The 24,508-nt window shown below is 39.9% G+C and overlaps 1 protein-coding gene across 4 annotated transcripts in view; it reads left to right on the forward strand.

Moving 5' to 3' along the window:
- LOC143038872 (uncharacterized) overlaps nucleotides 1-24,508 on the forward strand; it is a 378,814-nt gene that overhangs the window by 325,087 nt on the left and 29,219 nt on the right. For 3 of the 4 annotated variants that reach the window (XM_076208530.1, XM_076208548.1, XM_076208557.1), the window contains 4 exons: nucleotides 5,611-5,839; nucleotides 11,956-12,093; nucleotides 15,177-15,388; nucleotides 18,050-18,201. In XM_076208530.1, coding sequence (XP_076064645.1) covers nucleotides 5,611-5,839; nucleotides 11,956-12,093; nucleotides 15,177-15,388; nucleotides 18,050-18,201 — 731 coding nt within the window. The remainder of the gene's footprint in view (nucleotides 1-5,610; nucleotides 5,840-11,955; nucleotides 12,094-15,176; nucleotides 15,389-18,049; nucleotides 18,202-24,508) is intronic. The other variant, XM_076208539.1, reaches the window with a different exon arrangement.

The raw sequence follows: 24,508 nt of genomic DNA on the forward strand, positions 1-24,508 counted from the left end.
CCACTTCTTTTCTTGCTGTAGTAGGACGCTCTCTCCTTGAGCAGTGTTTCCTACATGGCACTAGGAGCCCCCTTCGACTGGGCTTGTGGTCTCTTCTGTCATAGTATTAGTTATTTTCTTTGTCAGTCAGCCAGACAGTCCACCCTGCTCCGTGGCGGTTTGTCTGATATATATATATATATGTATATGTATATGTATATATATATGTATATATATATTTACATATATGTATATATACATACACATTTCTATCTACTTATACTAGTAATTCACATGTATCATACGTCATCAGTATCACTTCCGCATTCCGTACGTGTAAATACTGCTACCATAAACAATGCTCATCCTTATCATAGACCTAAGAATATATTCCGTTTTCCTTCCCTCTATCACTTTCCAGTAGATATATTTCTTAACTGACCCTTGTTTCCCTAAATATGTCTTATTCTGTGTGTTTGTCTATCTGTGTATGCATCTATCAGTTAAACTACTTGACCTTTGAGGACATTTTTATTTTGACGGTTGGACAGAATATTTTAACATTTTAAAAAAATATGTACGTCTTTTTTCACGCTTTTTCAATGTCGACAAAGCGATAGACGGCTCAGTTTTTCCGGCTTTTTGTATGTTTTGAAAATACATTTATTTTTTACTATTTTAAATAGATTTTGGAAATTAGTCGAGAAAATTGCCATGCTGAGAGCTTTTTGAATAGCGTAGTTAAATTTGTAATATTGAGCTGCTGCATTGCGATATCAGGAACAATTTCCTTGAATTCGTAGATCAATCCGGTTTGCATCGCTTTGAAGCATTGGAGACTTCCGTCGTAGTATGGAATTTCTTCTTCCCTTTATCCTCGCTGATTATTTGGAAAAAATCGTGTTCATATACTACAGGTGTGATTTGATGAAATGATAATTCCTGAAAATGAGTATGCACGTGTAGTATGCTGCAGAATACAAACAACAACAACGTCCTTTCAATTTTTTTGTGCAAAGTAACACAACCTCCCCATTGAAGAACATACAATATGTGTAATCGGTAGTGATGGAGATTATGAAGTTGGAGATAAATATGTTTTGAGAAAGTCTTGTGGTTTGTTGTAACACTATTATGTACCACTTTTCATCAGTTAAAATATAAGTAATTTCTAAATCACTTATTTTCACGAGTGACAACTATCACCACCGCCCTTTATATCAATCTAGCTTCATTGTAAACAGTTTCATTACATGGATATTGCATTACCAGAATGTTGCTCTCGCACCTCTGCTGAAAAAGTGGCTCAAATATAACCGAAAAAATAATTAACCAACACTCATTTGATAAACTGTAAGTACTATGTACAAAACACTGCACGTAGTGCTTTTACAGGACATCCATCAATGTGTGATCAAGTAGAATATGAGACAATACTTCCAATAGATATCAGCATATGTTTTTGCTGGTGGGATTTGCGTGGTTTAAATGCATCTTGAACGAAAAACTCCCTTAAAAGAAACATTTAGCAGAACACTTACGATGAAGGAACGAACATTGATTTAAACTATGAGACTTAATAATGTTCAAATGTCACGTTTTATCTGATGGACATTTTCGGATCAAGACTGCGAACATCATCAGTTCAATTTGAGTAATTTTATTTATGGACCATGTTTGACCTTGACTAGCTTATCTTCACCTCACCAGCTTCCTCGAGGTCTTCCTTTCGCAGAGAACCACTCACCTGTCGCTTAACACTGTACCATACTTCTTTGTGCCGCTGTACCTTGGTCGTTTGCTGCCTCCGTTCCCACTTTACATCTTTCACATCTTCTCCAGTTACATCACTCTCCTATATTTCAATCCTATTATCTATCATTAATTTTCTCATAGAAGACTGTACGTATTACAAATTGCATAACGTACAGGTTAAAATACAACTGGAAAAAACATGTAGATTGAAGAACATTTTGGTCGCAAACCAATCGTTTTGTCATAAATACACTTGTTTGATTAATGTTTGTTACGCGCGCGCGCGAACACACACACACACACACACACACACACATATATATATATATATATATATATATATATATATATATATATGTATAATATATATATATATATACATACATACATGCGGAAAACCTCAAAAGAAAATACTAGAATATGGACTAGGCGCTTTCGTCTATTCAGGCATCTTCAAAATAAATTATCAGAAGAATTAAAGAGTGTACACTGTACAGTAAACACAAAAGCAGGGTAGTAAGGGTAAAGAACTACAGAACGTTCGTCGTGAAAAATTACCCCGCGACCCAGACTTTCCGTTCCTGGGCTGCGGTTGTTTACGCCATCAATCTCGCATTGATAAAATTGTCCAGCTTGTACATTTTTTCATGAAGATAGTGATGGCCGAGGCATCTTCAACCCGGTAACGGAAACTGTTCTGTCAACTGTACACCCACCTTCATTTATATATATATATATATATATATAATGTTTTTTCTGTTAATGTACCTTAATGATGTCACAAAAAACGGAAGTATACGGTCCATAGTTGATCAATTTCCTTTCTGGTTTTCCATGTAGAATCACGAGTCTGATTTCTCCACTGTACACACACACACACACACACACACACACACACACGTGTATATGTATATATATATATATATATATATATGTAATATATATACACATGTATATATGCATGTGTATTTGTGTCTATATATGTATATATATATATGTGTGTGTGTGTAATATGTATATGAATGTATATATATGTATGTATGTATGTATACACACACACGAGGCGTGTTTTTTAAGTACCATTTTGAAATTCCGCCGTTGTGGCGCTGCGGTCAGCACTTGGCGCATCCGCGTTATGTACCGCTATCTCTTGGCTAGCCACAGCCGCCATTACGGAATCATCTGACCGTGTTTAAGTTTGTGAGTATTTGAAATGCCTCCTCCGATTGAGAATGCCGCCGACTGTGAAATACGCGCTGTGATTCGTTTTCTTACTGCTAAAGGCGTGAAAGCGGCTGAAATTCATCGTCAGATCAGTGAAGTGTGTGGAGAAAACATTATGAGTGATGGGATGGTGCGGATATGGGTGAGAGCTTTTAAAGATGGCCGTACAAATGGGTAGTAATGAGTGAAGGTCGTCCACTTCGTTCCTCATCATGCACATTTGTACAGCCATCTTTAAAAGCTCTCACCCGTTTCCGCACCATCCCATCAATCGTAATGTTTTCTCCATACACTTCATTGATCTGATGATGAATTTTAGCCGCATTCACGCCTTTAGCAGTAAGAAAACGAATCAAGGCGCGTATTTCACAGTCGGCGGCATTCTCAATTGGAGGTTTTTCAAATACTCACAAACTTAAACACGGTCAGATTATTCCGTAATGGCGGCTGTGGCTAGCCAAGAGATAGCGGTACACAACACGCATGCGCCAAGTGTTGACCGCAACGCCACAACGGCGGGATTTCAAGACGGTACTAACTTAAAAAAACACGCCTCGTACATGAGCACACACACACACACACATATATATATATATAATATACGCATGTGTATATATCAATATACGCATGTGTGTATATCAATATACGCATGTGTATATATCAATATATACATGTGTATGTATGAATATATACATGTGTAGATATGCATGTATACAAGTGTAAATATACATGTGTAAATATGCAGGTATATGTGTGTATATATGCATTTATATGTATGGATATGTATATATGCATGTTTGAATATATTCATGTATACTTGTGTATATGTGCATGTATACATGTGTATACATGCATGTATACCAGTGTATACATACATATATATACATGTTTGCATATGTATATATTCATGGGTATATATGCATGTATACAGGTGTATATATGATTGTATACATTTGTATATATACATGTATACATGGGTATAAATGCATGTATACATGTCCATATATGCATGTATACATGTGTATATATGCATGTATACATATGTGTATATATATATATATATACACATGTAATCATGTGTAGATATGAATGTATGCATGTGTATATATGCATGTATACACTGGTATATATGCATACTGTGTGTGTGTGTGTGTGTGTGCATGTGTTTTTCAATTATTTTTTATTTGTGTACGTGCACATGTGTGTGTGTGTGTTTAGTGCACGTGTCTGTGCGTGTTTGTGTATGTATTTTTTAGTTTGTATGTGTTTGTCTCCATGTGTTTGAGTGTATATGCTTTTGTTTGCATGATTTTGGATGTATATTTCCAAAGTATCATGCACTAACTTGTATGTTTTGTATAAATGTAATTATGTATGTATATGTGTGTGTGTATGTGCATGTGATTTTGGTTTGTGTGTACATGTGATTTTGGTTTGCGTGTGTGCATGTGATTTTGGTTTTGTCTGTGTCTGTATGCATGTGTCTGTGTGTATGCATGTCATGTATGTGTGTGATTGTATGCTTGTGTGATTGTGTTTGTATGCATGTGTCTGTGTGTATACATGTCATGTATGTGTGTTTGTGATTGTATGCTTGTGTGATTGTTTGTATGCATGTATGTTTTTTGTGTGAACATGTGTATCTGTCTTTGTGATTTTGTATGTGTACACGTATTTGTGTTTGTATGTGCATGTGTGTATGTCTGTGCAAGTGTGTGTGTGTGTGTGTATTTTGTATGTGTGAGTGTGTGTTTGTGCTTATGTGTGTGTGTGTTTGTGTGAGAGAGAGAAAGAGGGAGCATGAGATAGGTGTGGTGTTTTTTTATGCCGTGATAGTAAATATCTATATCTGTTCTTTTTACTTGTTTCTTCTGAGTTGTCTGACTATATGTCAACATATTGTTTTTCCTGTTGATTTGTACACCTTTGTAAACTTCTTTCTTTTTCCTATATTCTCAAGTTAGTAATTCTTTGTTTTAATATAATTCTCAGCTGATACCATTGAGTGCCTTTCTTATTAACTTTTCTAAAAGAAAGTTTTACCATGTGCTTTCCTTGTCTCTCTTTATCAATAACTCTTATTTTTCTTTTCTATTGCTTACCATTGTAACTTGTCATTATTACTGTTTGTCCTTTGCCTTTCTGCTCACATTTGTTACTTTATTCCTGCCCTCAGCATCTCATATTCTCGATGATTTCCTGCAGCCTTCTTCTTCTCCTCCTCCCTCTTTTCTCCCTCTCTCCCCAAATATATTTCCTTGCCCTCGACCCAGACTGCAGCTCCTCACGTGTAGTCAACGGCATTACCACCACGCATTTTACTTAATGAGTCAACTACTTTACTTACTGTACTATTCCTCTGCTGCTACTGATTCATCCCACTCATTCACTCATTTATTCGCTCTTTCAGCGCATGTTGTCCACTTGAATAGAGCCAAGTTGTTAATAGACTCATCATGATCAGAATCACATACATGCAAAAACAACAGCAATAACTTAGGTTATTTACTGGTCACTGCCCATCGCATTCTTCACTGTCACCACCATCGTCATTCTCACCACCACTACTGTCACTAACACCACAACTAAAAATAACTCTATGAGTATTACCGCAACCTCCTCTACATCCATTTCCACTATTTCCCCCTCCAGGCCAAAGCTCCAGCTTGACCCCATCCAAGTTGCCAATTCCTTATTCGACGTGCCAGTCGGCGCTAAAGGGCTGTGAGGCCGATCCTGCCTGTCACCGGCTCCTCAACCCAATTCTCAACAACTGCGACAACGACCAGTGCAATCAGAAAGCTTGCATGGACTCTTTGCAGACCTTCTACAGGAACGTTGAGACCAAGTGGGCCATGGAAGTTGCCTTCTGCTTGTGCAGGTCAGGTCAGGTCAAAACTGGGAAAGAAGAAAGGGTGGGGATGATAAATTAGATAAGATAAACTATTCCATCAGTCATTTGTCTATTTTGTGGTCATTAATTAATAGCTGTTAGCTCCTTTTGTTTTATTATTATCATTGTTGTTATTACTATTATCAATGTTATCATTATTATATTATTATTACTATTATTGTTATCATCATTATTATTATCTTTATCTTTATTAATATTGTTGTTATCATTATATTATCATTTCTATCATTATTGTCATTAGTATAATTATCGTACTTATCGATATTGGTATTGATGTCATTATCATTATTAATACTACTACTGTTGTCAACATTATCATTACTATTGGTATTATTATTAGTCTGTATTGGGGTACTGACATGGTAATGTGCAGCCCTATGAACCAGTCACATACCATTCATCTGTGTTTAGAGTTTGGAAATGTCTAGTCATAAAGGAATGATGTACAAAAAAAAACTGTAGTTACCAATCCTTTATTGTTGTTCACTTGAACTTGTCCTTTATCACTTCTGTGACTAACTCTTCTGGACACAGCCCCTCCTCCCTCAGTGGTGGTGGGAAAGAATTATATCACAGTGACTGAATGGGACAGAGTGTTGGGGCAAAGGACCCCTGCTCTCTGTATGTTCCTCCTATGTATGTCTAAATACTCCAACTAGAACCTTAGTAATTGGGTCATTCATTGTGCATGGGTGTGGTACAGATGTAAAAGGTATGTGACTGGTGGATTATTTATAGGAAAAATGATGGATGTGTTTGAGTTTAGTGAAACTAAGATGAAGGGGAGTGGGGAGTTACAATCAGAAGAGGTTTTGATGGTAAGTGATGAAATAGGAAAGTGCATGGTGGAGTAGAAGTGTCTTCATGATTAATATGGGAAAATGCAGAATTTGGATGGGAGACATGGATTTCTGTGAGTGAATATGGTCCTGGTAATGAGTTTTTTCTCTCAATATATTTAAATGAGTGTATAGTTGAGGAACGTAGATGTAGCTGTTTTGGGGCATCTCAATTCTAGAGTAGGAGAGAAGCCAACAGATAGATTAGTAGAGAGGTTTGGGGTGGCAGGTAAGAATTTATAATGGAGAGATGTTGGAAATGTGCAAAGGAGTGGAGTTGATAACAGCAAACAGTTTAACAAAAGAGCCAAGTATAAGTATACATGAGAAAGGGTGGTGGAGGAAGGAGTGGTTGAAAGGGTATTGATAATCTATGTGAAAGTATTGAAAGGGATTGGAAAAATTCTGGACATTCATGTTTTCATAAAAGAGAGTGGGGGACTATCAACTCATATTTTGCTAGAAGGAGAAATTAAAAGTAGAGTAAAAATGAAGGAGAGAAGTGCTTAGATTAGACAAGTTGAATGAGAAAGATAAGGAGAGAAAATGCCAGAAACTGAATGGTGGTGAGGGATGGAGAGGAGACAGGAGTTGAAGAAGAATGGATATGTTTCAAGGAGGTAGTCATAAAATCTGTGAAAACAGTATATGGAGCAGGGAAGATGGAAAGGAACAGGTGAGGAAGCGAATGGTGCTATGAAGAGGAGAAAGTGATGGCAGAAGTGAAGAACTGAGTATATGAAGACTGGTTGCATTGATAGAACTAGGGAAGCATATAAGAGTTATTAGACGAGAGAATCAAAATGCAATTTGAGGGAGGTAAAAGGAAGGGCAATTGTAAAACTGGGTAGGGGTTTGACAGAAAATTTTGAAAATGACAAAAAAAAAAATGGAGGTGAAGAGAGCGAAGTGGTATGGGAGTCAGGTAGAGAAGAAAGGGTAAAGATGCAGATGGACATATGTTAATGGAAGTAAAGGTAACCAGGGGAAGATGGGTAGAGTATTTCAGGGGCTTGTTAAATGTGAGGATGTTTGGGAGGGATTGATTGTGGCAGAAGTGCTAACAAAAATTGTGACCTAAAAGGAAAATGACAGGACTGTAGAGAAAAAAGTGAGACACAAAAAGCATTGAAGGTGTTGAAAGCTGGAAAGGAGCCTGGGTTTGGTGGGAATCATGAGTGTGACAAAGGGAGGAAATGCTATAGTGGATTGGATAGTGAGGTACTTTGATGTATGTCCAAGAAAAATGGGACATATTAATACAATAATTTAAGGAGTCTGTTGTGTAGAATTGGAAATGTGTATGGGTGTTAATTGGGAACAAGGGAAATGTATAATGCACAGGGAAAGGGAGAGGGCAAGTAATGGGTGCGAGTGGAGAGTAGTTGTGAATTATCATTATTAGTATTACTATTATTATTACAATTTCTATTGATATGACTACTATTACTACTACCACTATTACCACTATTGCTATTAATACTATTACTACCACAGTTAGTACTGCTATTACTATTACTACTAGTACTACTAGAACTATTATTACAACTAGGCTACTATTACTGTTATTACTATTACTAGTACCACTATTACTATTATACTAACACTTACTATTTTTAACTATTACTACCACAACTATACTATTACAACTATCATTACTACCAGTACTATTACTATGTACTTCTAATATTACTACTAGTACCACAACTACTGTTACTACTTACCCCTACTACAGTTACCGTAGTACCACTACTATTAGTACTACTGTTACTAATACTACTAAGACTATTACTACTAATACTAGTACCACTACTACAATTTCTACTATTACTGTTACTACTATTACTATTTTTTAAATATTACTAAGACCACTATAACTACCAAGACTATTACTACTATTATTCGACCTACTATTGCTACTACTATTGTTATTATTTTTTTATGACCTCCATCGTGGAACTGTGTGGTGAAAGCAGTCAGGATCTCCCCCGTAAACACAGTTCATTGGCCCCTCTCTTGCCATTGACTGTGGTCTACTACCCTTTTATGTTTTGTATTTTTCACTTTAATGAAGCCTAATACAGAAGTTCATTTATCCTACTTTCTATTACAGTCTGCTCAAAACCAAGGTTTTGTACATGTGCTGATTTGGGTGGTGGAGATCTGGTACCTCTCAGGCAAAGGACAGCTGATCTTAAGAGTTAGAATGAGTCTACGTCTCATCCACGACACAATGCTGCTTTTTGGTTGTTTTTTGCCATCACCTCTGCCAGAGGAGCATAGAATGTCTTTGCCCTTGGACCCATCCCACCTGAAATTGTAAAGGTTATAGGAGTCAATGAGCCCTGGGCCATATTCTGTATACGCTCTTCGTACATCCTGATTTTCTCATTCTCGTTCTTGTTCCAGGATTGGGGCACCTCAATAGTTAGGTTATTGTAACAGGGGGCCATGAGATCAAATATTCATATGTCAAAGAAGGGCAATTGTTCCAGTGTCCAGAAACCTGCACTGACATCCACTCATGCTTCATTTGTGTTGGATGTGCGGTGCCTGAAGTTCTCTCCCCCTAATGGGAGTAATGTTGGTAAATTTAATGGTCACATCCTTGCATACCCAGTGAGACCCCTTACTTTGTCATGCCTCATGCAGATGAATCCAAACCTTCTTGCATATTGCATGGTTTGGATTAAAATGTGCACCACAGGAACATCTGTTAGGCAGCCTTTCCAGTGGCCATCCATACCTCAAGGCAATGGTATCCATGAATTCCTTTTGTTTAGGTTGAATACCTTTGCCCTGATTGGTAGCGCTGTCAGCCAATTGGATGCCCCATCTTCCTGTGCCATTGCTATCTTTCTTTTCATATAATTCAATAGCTGATCTAAAAGAGTGTGAAGCTCTTTCTTCTGCCTCTCTTCCCTTCCCTTTGATATATTTCTCTGATTTCCTCCACGTCAGTCTCCTGTTGATCTTTTGACATGATGTTGTTTGTCAGGGAGGACGTGAGTTTCAAGGAGTTTTGCTGTTCTATGTTGGCTAGGTTTAGTGGGTTTGAGATGCTTAGCCCTCCCATTCTTGGAAATTCAATACGTTTTCTTTCCTCTTCATTTATTATCCGTCTGTTGGTGATGGCCGGAATTAGCTCACTTCTTATAGTTTCTTCAAGAGGACTCCATCCTTAAAATGTAATTCCACTAATATGAATTCGGCATAGGCAACCTGTGGTTCAGTCTTTCCAAAGTTGGCTAATAGCCTATTTTCTGCCACCCATTTGTTAACTTTGTTTTCGATATATTGCTATTTAATGTCTTTCCCCCTCTTTAGTTACCTTCATTATTTTTAAAGAGGTTTTTGGCTTTGTCAATGTAGTCTAGCTATGAGGACAGACTTCTTTATATTTGGGATATAAACCAAGTCCGGACTGTGTGTCTGCACCAGATCCCACCACTTTTTTACGTCTGCTACTTTCCCTGCCCCTGTGAGATCATCTGCATTTGCTACCTGGTTAACCTTGGTGTCCTCGTGTATCCTCTGCTGCAGGTGCATAAGACCAAGTGCATACATTGCCATGGCCACCAGGTCTCCATGAGTGGTGCTTTCTGAAGATTTGATGACCTCCACTTTCCTCTCCTCTCAATTCTGTTGGTGATGAATAGCTTTGCTGGTTCTTTGTATGTGTTCTCCTCATACTTGGCCAAAATTGGGCACTTGATTTTGATATTGTGTTTAGTAGCCTCTCTATGTTGTTGAAGGTGTTGGATGCATCAACTAATAAGACTGCTTCACAGTCTGATTCCTCAAATATTCTCATTGGCATGAATTGCTGCATTGCAACCTGCCTGTTGCCCCCCACACACACCTGAAGGTTGCCTGCCACTTTCACACTTCATCCTGTATGATTTCCACGATACTTTTCCCTATTATTCTTCTCAACATGTCACCTATACCAATTGGATGACAGCCAGGCTTCTTATCCAGTGGGCTCGGTCTACAAACTGTGTATGCCTCAAGGTGCTGAGAGTCCTCAATTGCCATTATCCTCACCAAACCAGTGATGGCCTCCTACAGTCTCCCCCCCCATTGCCATCTCAAATAGGTTGGTGCTGAGGAGACATTTCCATTCAGACACATATAAGCCCAATGGTCCCGCCGCTCCCTGGTTGTGTAGAGCAAGGTTCCAGATCCTTTCTCTCGTGATGCTCTCAAAGACCACCTCATGGGGTGAGAGGTAGTCACCAGTGAATTTAATGACTGGGTTTGCTGGTCTTGCTGTTGGATGCTTTTTTCTTTCGGAATCTTCGGCATTTCCTCATTTAGGGGTAGAACTCCCGGGTCTTCATGCTCCCCTGCGAGTGACCTCATCTTCTCTGCAAAATCCCTGGCTCTGTCTTCTGGTATCTTCTTTCTGTTGGTGCCACTGTGTAGTTTATCTTGAATGGCCTCTACTTCCTTCATCAGTTACTCCACTTCTCCCATCTTCCACTTCTCCCTTCTTCCACTTCTCCCTTCTTCCACTGTTCCATCCTCCATTGCACTGCGTGGACAATCACTATTACTACTGTTACTAGATATTGTTTTTAAACAATCTTTGTCCTACTGTTATTATTACTAGTATTACTATTAGTACTATTATTACAATTACAGCTAGGACTACTATAACTATTACTACTACCACCATTACTAATACCGCTATCACTACTACCACTACTACCACTACCACCACCACTACCACAATTACTATTACAAATACCACCACCACCATTACTACTACTACTACTACTATTATTACTACTAATTATTACTCCTACTACTATTATTTGAGAAGATAGGTGTGAGTGGAGAATGGCTGTGATGCAAGGAAGGTTAGGGAGTGGTTATGTGTGAATATTTTGATACAGCCTGAAAGGATTTCTCCCCCTCTATTTTTCTGCATGAGGGGGCAGAGAGGGGGTCGCTTATTAAGCGAAGCAGCCTTACTGTTGATATGCTAAGATTAGAGGGTGGTGGAGGGGAGTGGGTGCATGCCTTTTGACATGGACCATCTCCCTGTTATTACTATTACTTTTTTTTTTTTTTTTTTTTTTTTGTATTATTCATTATTAGCATTATTGTTAATATTATCATTAGATAATTTTTCATTCATTTTTTTTATCATTATTATTATTATTATTATAAATTTATTGTTATCATTAAACATAATGTTAACTTCTCGAATCTATCCTTTCTTGTGACCGTTTGCAGGAAGAGAGGCCCCACAGCAAATGAGTGCCTGACGGCGCAGGAGAAGCTGCACCCGGCGTGCGCACGGAAACCCACGGGACCCAAACCCATTCCTTGCAACGAGCTGGCCTTTGACTGCAAGGAGGACAAATCATGCAGGTGGGGAGAAAAAGATTTAATCAAGGGCTTAGTGTCTGACAGCAGCAGCAGTTGTGGGGGTGGGGGTTTGACAGTATGTTTTGTCGGGGGGAATAACGGACCTTCCTTGGGTAATGTGCAGAGGAAGAAAGGAAAATGACCCAAGAAACCAAGGGGCGAGAGAAGAGAGAGAGAATATATGGGTCAGGTGCAATGATGAGTTTGGGAGGTACAGGCATGAAACCAAAGACTAGTGCACCGATTCCTTTCTCATTCTGTATTTTCTAACCAACATTTCACATATGGGCCCCCACAGCAAAGTATGCATGCATATCTACCTAGTTGTATTTTACGGGACGAGAGTTATGCTCGTAGTGACCCATTTTCATATCTCTCCGCATCCAGTTTATTCTTAAAATTGTGTGTAGTTTTGGCACTCACTGTTTCTCCATTTAGTTTGTTCCAGACATCAATCACTCTATGTGGGAAGCTATTCTTTTGCAGGTCTCTTCTGTAACTGTTCTTTAGTTTCTCTTCTGTCCCACTTTAATAAGTCATCTCTATCAAGAATTTCCATCCCTTTCATAATTCTGTAAATGGTCAACAAATCACCTCTTTCTCTTTTCTCCAATTTTTGTTTGTATGTCAGATTTGACAGTGTAGGTGCCATTTTTGTTGCTGCTCTTTGGATTCTTTCTAATTTTCTTATGTTGTTCTTTGTGTTAGGTGCCCACAGTGTTGCAGCATATTCTAGTTTAGGTCTTATCAGTGTAACCACTCTTTTTTTAACCATCTCATCTCTGTAGTCGAAGGCCACTTTCATTGATCTTAATAAGTTAAAAGTCTCTCCAAATAATTTATTGAGATGATTACTCCCAGGTCCCTTTCTGAATTGACTTTTTTTGACTTCTTTGTTTCCAATTTTATATTGACCCAATACTCTATTTTTGCTTTTTCCAAATTCCATTATGCTACATTTCTTAATGTTGAAGTTCATCTCACATCTCTGACTCCATTTCCATATTTTGTCTAGGTCTTCTTGTAGCGATCTGCAATCTTCTGTTCTTACTCTCTTGAGTAATTTGGCTTTGTCAGCAAAAAGTTCATGTAACATTTACTCCCTCATTTATATATATGGCAAACATTAAAGGAGCCAATACAGAGCCTTGCAAGATGCCACTTTTCACATCTTCCCAGTTTGAATCTTTGTCTCTAAGTACCACTCTCATTTTTCTCCCAATTAAGAAATCCTTCATACATTCCAGCAGCTTACCTTGTATTCCTCCTATTATTTCAATTTTTCTTATTAGATTTTTATGTGATACTTTGTCGAACGCCTTCTGCAAATCCAAGAAGGCAAAATCTGCCCAGCCATCACTTTCTTGTATTATCTCAATTAATCTCGAGTAAAAGCAAATTAGGTTTGTGGTACACAATCTTCCACCTCTAAAGCCAAATTATTTAGGGTTTACTATTTTATTTTATTCCAAGTGCGTGCATGTAACAAGTACAATAACAAAAATTTGTGAAAGAATTATCAAAAGTAGATGGGTAAAATATTTAGAAAAAAACAACGTGCTAAATCCAAGGCAATTTGGATTCAGACAAGGACGATCATGCGTCACCAATTTAATATGTTTCTATTCAAGGCTAATAGATATAATACAAGAAAGAGATGGATGGGCTGATTGTGCATTTCTAGACCTGAAAAAAGCTTTTGACAAAGTACCACATAAGTTGCTTAAGAAATTAGAAACTGAAGGAGGAATACAGGGCAAACTGCTTAAATGGATGGAAGACTTTTTGCAAGAAAGAAAAATGAGAGTAGTGATAAGAAACAAACACTCAAAATGGGATGAAGTAATAAGCGGTGTTCCACAAGGAACAGTTCTGGTCCCAATAATGTTTGCTATATATATTAATGATATGGATGAAGAAATTGAAAGTTATATGAGCTTCTTTGCTGATGATGCAAAACTATTAAAAAAGTGAACACGGAAGAAGATTGTAAGTCACTACAGAGTGATCTAAATAAAGTATGGGAATGGAGTAGGAAGTGGGAGATGGAGTTCAACACTAAAAAGTGTAGTATAATGGAATTTGGAAAAAGCAAAAACAGAATAACAGGATCATATAAATTGGGAGAAGAAGGAATAAAAAAAGTAGAAAATGAGAAGGACCTGGGAGTCATTGTTATGAATAATATGTCGCCTGAGAAACATATAAATAAGATTTTTGGAGAAACTTATAATTTAATAAGAACAATCAAAATGGCATTTACATACCTGGATGAAGAAATGGTGAAGAAAATTCTAATCACTCTGATAAGACCAAGATTAGAATATGCAGCAACGATGTGGTCACCAAGTACAAAAAATGTATAAAAAAAAACTTGAAAGAATACAAAGAGCAATTACAAAATTGGCACCAACACTCATATGAAGAGAGACTAGCAAAACTTGAACTACAGACACTAGAGCAAAGAAGAGAGAGAGGAGATTTGATAGCTATTTACAGAATCATGAAAGGCATAGAAATTATTGATAGAGAGAATCTGATAAAATGGGATGATAGAAATACAAGAGGACACGGAAAGAAAATCAAGAAAGACAGCTATAGAAGAGATCTGAAAAAGAACAGCTTTCCTCACAGAGTAATAGACAGTTGAAACAAGTTAGATGAGAAAGTGGTGTGTGCAAAAAAAATACATGAATTTAAAACTAGTTTAGATAAAATGAGATATGAAGACGGGACACCACGAGCATAGCTCCCCTTCCCGTAAAATACAACTAGGTAAATGCATGTATTTACTTAGTTGTAATATACGGGAGGGGAGCTGTGCTCGTGGTGACCCATCTTTGTATCTCTCCGCATCATGTATGCATGTATAAATGCATACATTAATACATGGATGTACACATGCATACATACAGGAGTCTTGCCATATCAGAAAACTTACTTCAATTCTGATTGTCTTTTATTTGTAATATATTAGCAAAAGCTGTTAAATGTCACCATAAGGGAGGGATTGAAATAGAATTTTTTTCTTTTTTTTTTTTTCTTTATGTGACACATACTGTTATTTGAATGTTCTTGCCCTGCAGACATCGTTTGGAGTACTATGAGCAAGCTTGTGCAGTGGACAGTGACACAAAGCGATGCGCAGGGTCATGTGTGGAGTGCAGACGAGCAGTCCTTGGCATCTTAGGCACCAAGCTGAGACACATTTGCACCTGTGTCAACATAGCCTCGGAACCAAGGGATACCTATGCTTGCCTTGATTGGCAGAAAATCTTATGGTTCAACCCCTGTGTGCGTAAGTATCAGCAGCCATAAAAGAGTTAGAAGCATCACATTCTATACACAATTTGTAGTGTATCATGGTGCCCCATACTACCAACACATAAAAAATTATTGTTCTACATGCATACATCACAAACAAATAGTAGCACTTTTTTTAACTTATAATTCTTACCAGTTTGGAAACCATTTTGTATAGGTGGGAACAACTCGGTTAGATCTTGAAGATTCCTAGCATCTTTGAATGCACCCTTAACTCACAGGAAATAGTCTAGTAGGCCTACTACCCAAAAAAAAAAAAGTAAATAAAAGAATAGATATATAATAATGATAATTACATACGTACATATACCAAGACTTTTTCCCCCTTACAAGGGAGGTAGCCAAAAAGGAAAAGGCATAAAATCATTCCCATCCATTCCATCCCTGAATACACTCCACACCCCTCCACCCTCCCTCTTATCTTAGCACCTCCTGGATGACGGGTCATCCCTGCACCTTGTTCACTGTCCTGGGTCAGAACCAGTGTCGCAAGACACAGCACATCCACAGCAAGGCTGCTTCATTAAATCAGCGACCCCCCTTTCCATCCCCCCATGCATAAAAGGAGAAGACGGGGAGAAATCCCTTCGGGCCGCATCAAATTTTGCTCACACATACTACCTCACCCCCCCCATCCCCCCGCTCATTTCACCTCATTCATCACATCATCATCCATATACAACCATTCTCCATTAACCTGTCTTCTGTCCTCTGTCTTCTGTCCTCTGTCCTCTGTCCTCTCCCGTCCTTCCTCAACAGACATTCCCCTCTTCCCTTAAGCCCACTTCACCCCATCCATCCACCTCATCCTAGGACGTCCCCTCATGTTCACTCCCTCCACATCTGCCTTCCATAACTCTTTTACTAGTCTTTCTTCACACATTCTTTCCATGTGTCCAAACCATCCTAATACTCTTTCATCAACCCTATCTCCCAACTCCCTTTCCACCCCTGTTCTCCTCCTCACCTCCTCACCTCCTCATTTCTCACTCTATCTAGCCTAGTAACCCCCATCATACTTCTCAGACACTTCATCTCAAACACAATCAAACTCCTTCTCTCTTCCTCTCTTATGTTTCATGTTTCTGCCCCATACAGTGTTGTTGGCACAATCAGTCCTTCATACAGTCTTCTCTTAGCATCCATTCCCAAATGTCTATTCCTCATTACACTCTTCAATCCACCAAGGCATTTACTCGCTTCTCTCAATCTACATTCTACCTCCACCTTCACTCCACCTTTTCCTGCCACATTTGCACCCAAGTATCTAAAACTATCCACTTCCTCCAGTCGCTCTCCCTTAATGCCACTTTCACCCCTTGTACATCTCATCACCTTACTTTTACCCACATTTATCTTCAGCTTTCTTCTATCACATACTCTCCCAAACTCTGTCACCAACTTCCTCAATCCCTCCTCCAATCCTGCCACAAGCGCAGTGTCGTCCGCAAACAACAGCTAGCTCACCTCCCACTTTTCTCCATTTTCTTTAACCATCTCCAATCCCTGACCCACTATCCTTGCATTTACCTCTCGCACTACCCCATCAATGTATAAGTTGAACAGCCAGGGCGACATAATGCATCCTTGACGGAGTCCCACCTTTACCTCGAACCACTCACTCTCTCCATTTCTAATCCTGACACAAGCTCTACTACCCTCATAAAAACTCTTGACAGCTCCTAGAAGCTTTCCTCCTATCCCATACATCTGCAAAACCTCCCACAGTGCCTTTCTGTCTACCCTGTCGTAAGCCTTTTCCAGATCCATAAAAGCCCAAAAAACATCCTTCTCCTTTCCTATAGCTTTCTCACATATCTGTCTTACCACAAAAATCTGATCTACACAACCTCTACCTGTCCTAAATCCACACTGTTCCTCACCAATTACTCCGTCTGTTCCTCTCCTAATCCTCTCAATCAAGATCCTCCCATAAGCCCTCCCAACTACACTTAACAAGCTAATCCCTCTGAAACTACTACATTCACACTTGTCCCCTTTTCCCTTGTAAAGTGGAACTATACAGGCACTCCTCCAGTCCTCCGGCACTGTACCCTCTCTCCAGCAAACACTAAATAATCTCACCAGCCAGTCCACCATCACTGTACCTCCTTTTTTTTTAGACAGTCTGCATGGCATCCATCCAGATCTATATATGATAACTGGAAATCAAGGATATTAAGTTGAAACTGTATATGAATTTGAGCCGAGGTTGGGGGGGGGGGAGATGAGACAATAAGTATTTACCTAATTATAGTAAACAGGAAGATTTTAGTGCTATGTTCTGGATCTGGTGAGTTGAATCACTTATTCATTGAAACCTTTCCTATTCTCCAGCTACCTAAGAAACCAGTCACTTTGAATGATAGGCTTTAGTTATACTTTCATCCACAATAATTTACTGGCACTCACCAGTCCCTTTTTTAATTTGGTAAGAATAGGTGGCATCTCAGTTTATGTAACTAAATAGTTATGAATCATCTTTCTCACTTAAGATAGTTTGGTTGGCTGGATGTTTTCTTTCACTTACCTGCCTTTGTGTGCATAACTTCCTGAATGTTGGGAAAAAATTTATCCAAGTTCAGTGCATGCAACATATGATTAACCTGGTCTGACCATGTCTTCTTTTACACAGATGACTCCCAGACGGATCTCCACCGAAAGTCAACTCCTAAGCCACCAGCAATTATAGAGGTGACTACAGGTTTCACCACGCCCTACACAACCAGTTTTATCCCCGTCATGCAGGGCAATGGTAACCCAGACCCTGTCAGACAACCCACACATGTAAGATTTCTCTGAGCAATTTATGAATAATATATGGTAACAAAACCTTCAACTTGAGTAAGTTCCCCCACTAGATGGGGGTTGCTACACTTGTAAAGATCGATTTCCTTACTCCAGTGGAATGCAGAAGGAAAGATCAACTCCTTGCCATCTGATAGGGAACTGGATTGCTTTACTAATAGTCAACTGGATTGCTTTACTAATAGTCAACTGGATTCCTCTCATTTTAATTCTTAGTAACAGGATTTTTAACCACCTCTACTGTATTTAAGTTCCCCACATATCTGGAAAGCAATTTTGCAGGGAAGAAAAATATATAGATTCTGCTCGTGGCAAGATCTTGTGTGTTGTTTTTGATTTGCTGTATCAAACCTGGTCATGATTTGATCAGTTCTATCAATTCAATTTCTATCAAAGTAGCAGTTGCTGACAAGACTGACGAGTTAAACACCATATGAGGATGGAACCTTTATTTGTACTATGTTTCACTTATTACAGCTTTTTCAACGTACTTGAAAAAGCTGTATTAAGTGAAACATCATACAAATAAAGGGTCCGTCCTCATACAGTGTTTAACTTGTCAATCAATTCAATTGCTAGTATGCTTTATGCCTTTAGTCAGATTTTCTTTCTTACACTGGATATAAAATAAAGGCAAAATGCAAAATACAACCACTTTACTTACATATACCAAGAGCTTTTTCTTCCTTACAAGGGAGGTAGCAAAATTCAAACGCATAAATCTACTCCCACCCATTTCATCACCCCATATACTCCACTCCTATTCACCACACCTCCCTCCCTCTTTTCTTGGCTCCTCCTGGATGACAGGTCATCCTTATATCTTGCCCACTGCCCTGGGTCAGAAACAATGCAGCAAGAAACAGCACATCCACAGCAAGGCTGCTTCATTTAATCAGCAATCTCCCCTCTCCATCCCCTCATGCAGAAAAAGAGAAGACAGGGAGAAATCCCTTTGGGCTTTATCAAAATATCATTCACACATACACCCCCATCCCCACTCACGTACTCACCCCCTTCCATGCATCACAACATCCATTCACAACCATTCTCCACTCACCCTTATCTTCTGTCTTCTCCCTTCCTCAACAGACTTTCCCAATGATCCTTTTACCCCACCCATCCATCTCATCCTTGGTTGTCCCCTCACGTTCACTTCCTCCACCTCTGCCTTCCACACCTCTTTTACTAATCTTTCTTCACTCATTCTTTCCATGTGTCCAAACCATCTCAATACTCTTTCATCAACCATTCATGTAATCTTCTCTTAGCATCCTTTCCCAAATGTCTATTCCTCATTACACTTTTTAATCCCCCCAAGTCATTTTACTTGCTTCTCTCAATCTACATTCTACCTCCACTCCTCCCTTTCCCACCACATTTGCCCTCAAGTATCTAAAGCTATCCACTTCCTCTAGTCTCTCTCCCTTAACCCCTTCCATACGGTGCCGCACACGTAGGCGTCATGGGGAGCGAGTGTATTCGCGAGGCTGCCATATCGGCGTCTTGATTATATTTATTGTAGTCGCCCCTCCATAATGACATTCTTTCTAATTCTTTTGTAATCGCATTTTCTATGGTTATCAAAATTCACGGGTGAAGAGAGAACGATCGATATAAGCGGTGACTATATTTTATGATGCGAGTATTATTACGACACGTCGTATGGCTGGCATTGGCTGCTGCCACCGAGATCTAAGTCCATGACGCCTACGTGTGCGGCACCGTATGGAAGGGGTTAATAATCACTTCCAATTTGTTGCCATCCTCTCCCTTTATACTTTTACCCACATTTATCTTCAACCTCTTTCACACACCTTTGCAAACTCTGTCACTAACATCCTTAATCTCTCCTCTGATCCTGCTACAAGCACAGAGTCATCAGTGAACAACTGGCTTATCACCCATTTTCTCCATTTTCTTTAACTATCTCCAATTCTCGAACCATTACCCTTGCACTTACCTCTTGCACCACCCCATCCATATATAAATTGAATAGCCAAGATGACATGACACATCCCTGGCGAAGTCCCATCTTTACCTCAAACCACTCTCTCCATTTCTGATTCTAACACAGCCTCAACTACTCTCATAAAAACTTTTGACTGCTCTTAACAGCTTTCCTCCTATCACATATATCTGCAGTACCTCCCATAGTCCCTTCCTATCTACCCTGTCATAAGCCTTTTCCAAATCCATAAAGGCACAAAAAAATCCTTACCTTTTCTTAAAGCTTTCTCACATATCTGCCTTACCACAAAAATTGGATCCTCACCAATTACTCCCTCTGTTCCTCTCCTAATCCTCTCAATCAAAACCCTCCCAAAAGCCTTCCCAACGACACTCAACAAACTGATCCTTCTGAAACTACTACACTCACACTGGTCCTGGAGCTGCAACGTCTACGTCGTGGGACCACCCCCCAACCCCAAGAGTTGGGGGCCAAACAGCAGCATCTACCCCTGGCCATCAGCTCTACGCAGATGGCACCGATCCCCAAGGAGGAGCTACGCCTACCTGGGGGAGTACCACAATCCTTTTTTTCCAACACACAATGTTACGTTTTTCTGCACTGAGGGGTCATTTTCCAGCGATCACCCCTCTTCTTCTACTTTTAGCCGGAGATGTAGAGAGCAATCCTGGGCCCACCACAAAATACACATGCCCAACATGCTCTAAACCCATTACTTCGAGCAGACAGACAAAGGGCTCAGTTCAGTGCAATATGTGCAAAAACTGGGCCCACCTCACTTGTACAACACTTGCTGACACAAACCAATACACAAACACTTGGACATGTTCTACCTGCCCTCCAGTAACCCCAATCCCACCTCCCCAACCACAGCCAACACCCTTACCCACTCCCAATTTCCCTTTGCCCTTACCCCCGATTAGTACTCCCCTTCCTTTGTCCCCGATCTCTCCTTTCCCCCCCTCTGACCCAGATCCTACACCTTCCCCACTACCACCCCAACCTCAACCCCAAACGGCAACATACAACACATACAAAACACACAACATCAACATATTACAACACAACATTGACGGTATTAACACTAAAAAACATGAACTTGAACACTTTCTTAAACAACACAACATACACATTGCAATTTTACAAGAAACAAAATTAAGACACTCACACAAAACACCATCATTTCATAATTACACACCATCAGACAAGACCGGACTGACGGCAATGGCGGTGGACTCATCACCCTGATCCACCATTCCATCTGTTTTGTGGACACAAGTGCCACAACCAAAATTCTCCTCCCTACCACAGATAACACAACAGAAACCCAATCCATTCGTATCCGCACAGGCAACAATTCAACACTAACAATAGTTAACATGTACATTCCCCCCCAATCATCCCCCACAGTTCCAAGCACCTTCAGACCTCAACTCAGCCAACTAACCTCAATCCCCAACCTGATCATGGGTGGTGACTTCAACGCCAAGTCGTCTGCCTGGTTTGTCGACAACCCTGACACAGACAGAGGGCTTGATATACAGACTCAATTCGACTCATTGACTATCATGAACAACACGCATAATCATACACATATCCCATACCAAGCCCTCTACACTCCCTCCTCTCCTGATATCACCTTTTGCTCCCCTGCCTAACCCCAACAACATCATGGAGAGTGGTCGGAGCCCTTGGTTCTGACCACCTTCCAATCATCATCACCACCAAAACAAGATGCACCCCAGCTGGCCACAGACACACTTACACCAATTACAAGAGAGCTAACTGGGAAGCCTTTAATGAAGAAACAGAACAACATTTTGAAACACTTAACAGTACACCAATCACAAACATAAACAATGCTGTGCACGCTTTTAATACAATCATACAAAACGCAGACAAGAGATACATCCCTAGAGGCAACAGAAAATCACACAACCCCAACTTCACACCAGAAATCCAAGGCCTCATCAGACAACGTGACACACTTAAACACGATACCCCCACACCAATCCCTCAAAACATAGCAGACCAAATACAAACACTAAACACTGTGATTGCCAATAAAATACATGAACAAAAAACACAAAATTGGCAAAACTTTATCAATACACTTGATCACAAAACAAACACCAGCAAATTGTACAAAACACTCAACAGCATCACACTATCCAACACTAACACTACACGCTCTCACGCAGCAATAATCACAACAACAGATAATCTACCCTCAAACAGACAACAAGCAAACACACTCATACGTCATTTTGCACAGACGAGCCATCTTACATCTCACCCTGACGACCGACGCACCATTCGACGTAAGAAAGACTTTCCCACAGACTCAGACTATACACCCTTCATAGACAGTCAGACAAAACTCATATTGCATAGTCTCAAGCACTCATCTGCCTGTGGCCCTGATAACATAAGCAACATACACCTAAAACACATTGGACCACAAGGTATACACGCACTCACAAACATTGCAAACTACAGCTATTCACACAACACAATACCCGACATCTGGAAGCATGGTAAAATAATCACCATTCCAAAACCGAACAAAGACCCAACAATCCCAACATCGCACCGCCCAATCACACTTCTCTGCACCCCCTCTAAAGTCATTGAACGCCTAATACTTAAACTTGTCACACCATATATTCCCCTTGCTGACTCACAACACGGTTTTAGGCCACTACACTCCACAAACACTCTTCTGACAAACCTCACACAAAGAATTTTAGATGGCATCAATTCAGATAGGCCCCACCACAGAACACTTCTTATAACATTGGACATTAGTAAAGCTTTTGATGCTATCCCCCGCCACAACCTAACAAATAAAATATATAACACAGACATGCACAATAACACCAAAAGATGGCTGGCCAATTATCTGGCAGGCAGGAATGCTCATGTGTCATATAATGGCCAATCATCGCACATCAGAAACATTAAGAACGGAGTACCACAGGGCTCGGTTCTATCCCCCACATTATTTAATCTATACATGCATGACTTACCCACGCCAGACACCTCAGAAATACAAATCTCTTCCTACGCAGACGACATAACAATCACATGCACACATCGTAACACAGACAAAGCTGCAGAAATAATCCAGCCTTACCTTGACACACTCAACACATGGTTCATCACAAACAGACTCAAAATAGCTCCAACCAAATCTACAGCAACACTTCTCACCAACTGGACAAAAGAACACAAATACATACCTCATCTCTACATCAACAACACTCTAATACCACACACAAACACACCGAAAATTCTTGGTGTAACATACGATACATCCATGTCTTTCAAACAACACCTCACAAACATAAAAAACAAATGCACACCCAGACTTAACGCACTTAAGTCAATCACTGGAACAACATTTGGACAAAACAAAGAAACTAATATAACAATATACAAACAATGCATACGCTCAGTGATGAATTATGCGAGTCCTGCATGGGCTCCTAATCTCAGTGAGACACACCACAACACCCTTCAAATCATACAAAACAAAGCCCTAAAAACAATTACAGGCTGCACAAATACATCACCTACAGACCATTTACACCATGAAACAAAAGTCCTCAAAGTCAAGGACCACCTCGACATGAGAGGCACACAAACACTTGCTGCAGCCACCACAAACACATCACACCCGCTACACTACATAGCAGAACACCCACACACACCAAGAAACATTAAAACTACACCCAAAGACCTTTATTACACACAGATACTCTCTTCTCTTCCTCCACAACCACCAAATACCAGCCTCCGGAAACATATTCATAATCATATCACTCACCGCTCCATTAACACACTGAAAGACAACACACTGCTGCATGCCAGACCCCCTGATATCCACCCTTCTGAATCCTCTCTCCCACGTAAGGACAGAGTCCACTTGGCCAGACTGCGATGCGGTCACCACCCAGCACTTCTAAGCTACCAGAAGAGGCTGGACGACCGTGTTGTGAACAGCTGCCCAGGATGTAACACTTCACCCCATACCATACAACACATAATGGAAGACTGCATTATACACAATCATGCACGCAAACAACACAACATACACTCTATAAAGGATTTGTGGGAAAACCCAGTTTCGGCTGTGGCCTTCCTTGGGGAGACGGGACTGCTCGGACAGACAGTCTAGGGAACGACAACAACAACAACTACACTCACACTTGTCCCCCTTCCCCTTGTAAAGTGGAACTCTACAGGCACTCCTCCAGTCCTCCAGCAGTCTACCCTCTTTTAGACAAACATTAACCACTTCACTACGGGACT

This window comes from Oratosquilla oratoria, chromosome 2 (genome assembly GCF_046742065.1).
Source record: "Oratosquilla oratoria isolate Oo_2021 chromosome 2, ASM4674206v1, whole genome shotgun sequence".
NCBI classification, from domain to species: domain Eukaryota; kingdom Metazoa; phylum Arthropoda; class Malacostraca; order Stomatopoda; family Squillidae; genus Oratosquilla; species Oratosquilla oratoria.